Source organism: Saccharomycodes ludwigii, chromosome IV (assembly GCF_020623625.1).
Source record: "Saccharomycodes ludwigii strain NBRC 1722 chromosome IV, whole genome shotgun sequence".
Taxonomy (NCBI): domain Eukaryota; kingdom Fungi; phylum Ascomycota; class Saccharomycetes; order Saccharomycodales; family Saccharomycodaceae; genus Saccharomycodes; species Saccharomycodes ludwigii.
In genome coordinates, this window is record NC_060203.1 from 544,926 (window position 1) to 552,614 (window position 7,689).

The 7,689-nt window shown below is 30.5% G+C and overlaps 2 protein-coding genes across 2 annotated transcripts; one reads left to right on the forward strand and one right to left on the reverse strand.

Annotated features, from left to right (window-relative positions):
* Positions 1-726: 726 nt before the first annotated feature.
* Positions 727-3,153, forward strand: GIS4 (Gis4p; the record flags this gene model as incomplete). Its single annotated transcript, XM_046077872.1, has 1 exon — positions 727-3,153. One exon carries the CDS (start codon positions 727-729, stop codon positions 3,151-3,153), a length of 2,427 nt encoding a protein of 808 aa, XP_045934265.1.
* Positions 3,154-4,020: 867 nt separating this feature from the next.
* SIP1 (Sip1p) lies at positions 4,021-6,975 on the reverse strand (the record flags this gene model as incomplete). The annotated part of the gene is made up of 1 exon (XM_046077873.1): positions 4,021-6,975. One exon carries the CDS (start codon positions 6,973-6,975, stop codon positions 4,021-4,023), a length of 2,955 nt encoding a protein of 984 aa, XP_045934266.1.
* Between the last annotated feature and the right edge of the window lie 714 nt (positions 6,976-7,689).

Here is a 7,689-nt window from a genome sequence, read left to right on the forward strand (position 1 = left end):
AGAAAATAAAAAAAAATAAAATAAAATCGCGCAAACACAAACAATGAGAAAGGAAAACTTTATCAGTTGTCCGCCTGCCGCAGGTCTTCTTCCCTTTTGGCTCTCTTTTTTTATTTTTATTTTTAACGTCATCCAATCACCCATTTTCCAAACTAAAAAAAAAATACAACTTTGGACATGGCAAAAAGGGGAGAGCCTTTGATGGTCCATTCTGCAAAATAATAAAACCGGAGAATAATGCACAGACAACGACACAGACCGCTGTTGAACTATTTTCTCTGTTCATATTAAAAATGGAAAGAAAGAAAGAAAGAAAGAAAATAAAAACAGGGTGGCATTACAAGTGGTATATATCTGCATATAATACGTACTATAAAGTTTAAAATTATAGAAAGTAAATAAAAATAAATAAATAAATAAATAAATAAATAAATAAATAAAGAAAAAAAAAAAACCTTTGCTTTAACTTTTCATTCTCTTTTTCATTTATCTTTCTCTCTTTCTGACAATTCATTACCAAGGAAAGAAAGAAAAAAAAAACTTTTTCTGATATGACAACTTCACTCACTGGTGTATTCAAAGTTATAATATATATATAAAATTAAGAGATAATAAACTAAGAAGCACCCAACATATTTACCATCCTTTATTCTAAAAAAAAAAGTAAATAAATAAAAAAGTAATAATAACAAGAAAAAAAAGAAAAAAAAAGCAAAAGCAAAAGAAATGCCTGCTCATCATTCCCATGTTGTTAAAGTTAAAGATTATTTTGATAACGATTATAACGGTTTATGGAGTTGGTATTTGAGTAACCTACGAAAAGGAAATTTTGAAGAAATCACAGGTAATATTTTAAAATTCACATTACTAAAAAGATTTTTAAATGAATATTTAAACAGTGATGAATTCCAATTCAATAAAAAAATACTCATAGTAAGTATTCCCGATAAAATTCATTACCAACAAGATATTACTATTTTAGAGAACTTCTTAAAAGATTATTTCAAATTGAATAACTTAAAATATATACAAATCACAAAACTAACCACAAATGATAGAATCTATAACCATGAAAACCATTACATGATTATGGATCCGTTGAACAATTTCAACGACAAATTTTTCTTAGAATCTAAAAATTTATTAAATAACGACAGCAATAGTGGAGGGAGTGCCATAAAAGATCATAATAATAATATTGATCCCGATGATAGTAATAGCTACATATCTTTATCAAGCAGCGATAGTTTAAATACCAGTTCCAGTTCGAGTAGCACCGGTAGTTCAACCAGCAGCGCTTCGTGTTCGGCAGAGCGAAGCCCTTACCATAACAATGATACTAATGATCAACATCATTATGTTGGTACAAGCACATCAAACAACAACAATAATAATTCCGCTAATAGAAATTCTATTGCACAATCCTTCTCGTCACCAAGAAACAGCAAAATAGCAAATAGTGGTCAGGTAGATCAAATTTCTAATAGAAATAATATCACAGAAGATGACATCAATATGGGTGATAATGTTTTAATACAGCAACAATCTATTAACTCAGAAGAATATGACGATGATGATGACGATGATGATGATGAGGATGACAGTATAATATCCACTAACCATGACAATAATACTACAGATTTGCATAATAAAATAATGAAAATGGAATTCAATTTTCCCCATCATACTATCACTAATATTCATAAACAAGACCCATCCCAACAACCACAATTAGAGAAAAAATTCGAGAATTTATCTTTGAAAAAGAAGGATACTCTGCCACACGATTCCCAAGTATTTTCCAATGATGTGCAAGTCCTTAATCATACGAGAAATATCTCCTCCGTGATGAGCGACATCAATGTAGATGCAGAATCGGTCAATAGCTATGCATATTCTACCGATGAGGATTTTGGTTCAGAATTGAAGCATGTGAATACAAGAGAAGATGATGCTGACTTACACAATAAAAGTGACGTTGCTGATACTAAACAAGAATACGATGCCAGTCATGATATGGTTGACTACGATGATGAAGACATTGACGAGGCTGCTATAGATAAAGAATACAATTTTGATGACGATGATGGTTCCGATAATGAAGATGATTCGCTATGTTCAATTTTCCCCTCTATTTCCATATCTGCTGATTTTGGTAAGTTTAGATTGGTTTTACAAATTATATTAATACAGAACCCCGATACAAGAGAGATATCCACTGCAATTAGGCAAATGAATAATAATCCAACTGTAGCCAACCAGGATGATGACTGGCTATTATACGATCAATTTTTTAGAATGGACAATTTACAAATGCTAAGTTTAAAAGATATTTTAGGGATGAATAGATATTGCCCCAAAATATTATTTTATTCGATGGTTGATTTAACTACACCATCTAAAAGTCCTAAAAAGAAAGACATTGATGCCCCTAATGGTAATGATCATTTAGAAGCCGTAGACGAGATAAAAACTTTTTTTCCATCAAACACTACCGGGAATAATGAAGATTTTAACAATTATTTTATAGATGATGACCAAAATTGTTTGTCTAAACAGTCCACTTTTACTAAAGATACTCTACCAGTAGGATTGTATTCTGATGATAAATTAGGTGCCAATGCTTCTGCTAACGGGGGATACACAGACGATGACGAACTGGAAAATGGTGTTAAACTATATAACGCTAATACGAATCAAACAGGTTATAGGTCAATTAGAACAATTGAAAGTGTTGGTGTCGGGGATTGGGCGTTTCAGAACAGCCTTGGTAATAGTAATACTAATGTCTTTAATGGCAAGGACAATGATAACAACAATAACAAAATTAATAAAATACCGTTAAAAAACAACAAAAATATTATAACTGCCAATAATTTGAATAACAATATGGACCATAATGCCAGAGAAGAAAAGAAATTATCCAAAGTTGCCACTATAGGTTCATTGAATGTTGTAGAGCGGTCCAAAAGTACTCCATTACCTGATGTATTGAGGACTCTAAGCGGTATGGACGAAACCACTAGTAAAAATCTAAAACAAAAATTCAAGAAGAATAAATTTATTAGAAAGAAGAATAAGTTTACTCGTAGTAAAGAACGTCAACATGCTAAAAATCATATACGTGATAACACCAACTGTACCATAATGTGATACATATAAGATATAGAGAGAGGTAAAAATGTAAGGAATATCCTATTATCTAAAAATTTCTGTAACTAAAGATTCCAATTAGGTTAAAGTTTTGGCATTTTTTTTTTTTTTTTTTCATATTTTTTTATTTATTTACTTATTTTTTTTTTTTCCCATTTAACATATGGTTGTAAATTTTAGTTTTTTATTCTTTTATTACTACTACAATTAACTTTTCTCACTCTTTAATTTTAGTTTTATTTTTTTTTTTAATTCTTGCTTCGGTAATATGCTAATTGTCTGACTGGTTTTTTTTTTCGTATAATTGTTTGTGGAACGTTATGTCATATATTAATTTTACCTTTCTATTTAATTCATCCTTTTAGCTATATATATATATATATATATGGTAGTAATTTTCCATATTTGCACCATTATTATTTTGTTTTGTGATTTTCTAGTTGAGAAGTGGTTAGTACTTACAAGTGTGAACATTAATGTGCTATTTACCCCAATTTCACAATATTTGATATAAATCTTTCTTACTAAAATTGTTGATAAATAATCTTTTAAACTTTTAAAGTACAATCTTGCTGAATTTATTGCTTCTTTTTCTTGGCAATTTCCCCCTTTATGTCAAGCCTTACTGCATAAATGATGCCTTTAGGATTTGGTCATAATAGATACTTTATAGCAGCAAGAATCTACCATCCAAAGATTAGAAAATAAATAAATAAAAAAAAAAAAAGTTAAAAAACGTAATATTTGTTCATTAAATGTTTGATTATATATGCTAAATTTAGTTACTAAAATATATGCTATATAAACCACAAGACTTAAACCCATATACCAGCAAATAGCCAAGCTTTCACGTTTAGGTTGTAATATTCACATGTCTTTTAAATAATTACATGGTGAATAAATCACCTGCGTAATAAACTTACCTTGGTATCTAGTAGTACATCCAACACTGATGACTTCATCCCGTATACTATTGGTCAAAAGATGATTTAAATTAACATGTGGTATGATATGGTGAACAAAACTGGATTTCCGACTCCCATTCACACTGCCTTCCTGTTCAGCATTTTCCTCCTTTTGAAATAACTCATTCAAATAACTAGAGTTTAAATAAACGGGCAAATCAGGTATCTTCAATTTATTTAAAAAATAATCTTCAGCTGTTTCTTGATCTATGTTTCTCAATATTTGTAAATCCGTAAATAGTTCCTCCTGCGTGTATTCTAAAACATTCTGCCAATCAATTTTACCTAAAGTATGTCGACCCGTAGCCAGTCTTTCAGTCCGTTCGGATAAAACATCAGAGCCTGATGATAGGTTATTTTGCAATTCCACAATCAACGGTTCAAATAGCGCAGGTATAGTATTACTATATTCCTCTTCCTTCCTTTTTGTTAGGTTAATGCTGCTCATATGGTAACTTTCTGCCGATTGGTATGTATGCAAAGTTGGTCTTGTCAAATTTTCCATACTTGCTGGGCCATATTCTTCATGCCATTTCATTTTCCAATTGGGTACCACCTCATCAGGCTTACCGATTGTATTATTATTTGATAACGTGGAATTAGTGTGATTGTTAACAATATCAATTCCTCCTTCTTTCCCCTTCTCTTCTTTTTCCTTTTCTTCTTCCCAAAGCTCTTCAACATTGGTAGCATTAACGTTAACATTGTTATCCAATTCAAACCAGTTTACAAAATTACCATTAAAATCGGTGGCAATAGGAAAGTAATTAGAATATTTCCACTCGCCGTTGATTTCAAAATGGAAATTGTACACCCCATTGGGTACTTTTAAGCCAGGCACAACCCAAGTTTTATCTTTGGGATCAAAATTCATTAAAAAACGTGTTTTTCTTTTGTTATGCAAAACAGAAGCTAAATCTTCACTCACAACATAAAGAATTGGATTTGTTTTGGGATCAACAAAATTGTCTTTCCATTTAAGTTCGATTGGTACTATTTTAGTCTTATCAGTTGCGTTATCATTAGAATCTACTTCCTTGTGTTCTACACATGCTACATTATAGCTATCTATTTTATCTTGACTAACAGAACCCATTCTCACTCTTTTACCCTTCTCAGTGCTCTCACATAAGCTAGTGCCAGTAAAAACTTTTCTTTTCAATTCACTATTATTTTTAACATTCTGAATTTCATTATCGGTGTCGTAATCATGTGTTCCCTCATTATTATTGTACTTTTTAATTGCATCTTCAAAGACTATATTATTAACAATAATATCCTTATTTTCTAAAAATCCATCATCAAAATAGTCCAGGTATTTACTGACCCCATCATAATCGTCTTCGTAACACTCATAGTTGTACTCATTGTTAGAATGTATTTTATTTTTGTTTTCTTCATTTTTATTATTAAGACGTTCATCTTTAACAAGAGATGAGTATTTACTTAAGCTCGCACTATTAGTACTTTTAACAGTGTCATCGGTACTGATGTTTTTGCTTGTATTTCCCACATCATTTGATAATAACAAATCAGTTAAAACAGATTGCTTACTATTACCAAAAGCATTGTTCTTAGTACCATCATTTATATCGTCATTATTTTTGTTACTGTTGTTCGTGCTGCTTATAGAACTTCTTACAGCTGTATCCTGAGAAAAAGTACGACATATCCCAATGTCTTCACTAGTGTGTCTTGTGCCAGTTGATGGAACACCATCGCTTTTCCTTTTTTCATTCATGTCATTAATAGGTCCAATCACATGTTCATGGTGCTGCATTAGTGATAATCTCGCCAAATTTTGTTTCAAATCATCATCTATTTCATCCAACAGAATTTCTTTTGTTGGCATACCAGTATCAGCAATAGTATTACTCAACACCTCTAAAGGTGCCAGTATGTCTGATTTTTCATTTAAATATGGAGTTAATGATACGTTGTGATCGATACTACTAACATGTTCCTTGTTAATAACACAAGGAATTGGCTTGTTAGAATTTTTCCTTGGAGTGGGTGTAGTACTGGAACTGTTGCCGGAATAGTCATTAGCAAACAGTTTGCTGCTGTTAGTAACCTCGTGGTTGTTGGTAGTGTTAGTCGTTGTAGTAATGGGAGATAATGGAGGTAACAATTTTCTTAGAAAATGAGATTGCTGTTGTTGTTGATGTTCAACTTTTGTCATTTTGTTTTCAGGATTTTCTGCGGCTTCGGAGTCAGGGTCTTTTTGGTTGAGAGTATAATTAGCTTTAAATAATGTTAGTTGCTCTTGATTATTATTTTTATGGTTGAGCTGGTCACATATATGTAATAAATTACTATCTTTATTGGTATCTGAACTACTAGTAGTTGAAGTGGTAGCAGCACTATTGTCGCTATCTCTAGTTAATTTCCTGTGAATAATGTCTGAATCAAGTAACTTGGCACCAGTACTATTGTCATGTGTGTATGTGTGTCTAGTGTTTCTACTAGGAAATAGCTTGGAAGTAATACTACCTTTTCTGTACTTATTATTATTATTGGTGTTGTTATGTTTATCAGTACCGTAATAAGGTTCCGTAGTATATTCGGTAGCAGAGTATGAAGGTGAGATAGCCATGGAATCAGCATTATTATTATTATTATTATTATTATTATTATTATTATTATTATTATTATTATTAGATAATTGTTTGAAATGTTGAGGCTGAAGAGAAAAATGTTGTCGTTTTAATAAATTTTGTGCAGTTGTAACATTTTTTTTTTTGTCGACCCCATTTTTACCAGATGACCAACTTGAAGCCCCATTATCGTCCTTACAATTGTGAGGCTGAATAGGGTGGGCTAAATCAAAGTCAATTTTAGACTGCGCATTACCCATAATGATGTATGTCTGGTGCTACTATATATAAATTAGCTATGTTTCGCAGAAACACAGAAATAAGCGTTTATTGTTTTGGTGAGAATTTTCTTTTTTCAGAAAAAAAAAAAAATATAATGGTACAGGTGAGGAAATGAATGGAATTAAATACACATATATGAATATATTTGTATCGAATCTATATGATTTTTTATTGCTATTAATTTTTTTCTTTTTCCCTATTTTTTTTTTTTTTTTTGTATATTTGGTTTTTATTAAATTGTATCTTTTCTTTCAATTGTATTGGGTTCTATTTTTTCTGTTCGGAATTTGACTCAGTTTAGTAACCTATCTTAGATTTAATAACATAATTGCGGCAGCGAAAAGAAAAAAGGAAAAAAAAAATGATATTAATAACAATAAAATTAAAAAAAGGTGTCGAAAAACGAGATAGAAAAAAAAAAAAAAAAAAAAAAGAGAAAAAAGAGAGACAAAAGAGAAAAAAAATGAAATTACAATTGTGAAACTTCTTATTGTCTATTTATATATATTCTTTTTTAAAGATTTGTAAATGTCTTTTAGTGTTTTTTTTTAAGGGAGGGTCATATAGCAGGGCTATTTTATTATTTTTTTAATATAACAGCGGCTATTTTTTTTTTCTTTATGATTACCTAATTCCCACTTTTTTACAAGGCCTAATATTAATATTTATCCTTCTGCGACTGTTTCTCGGCA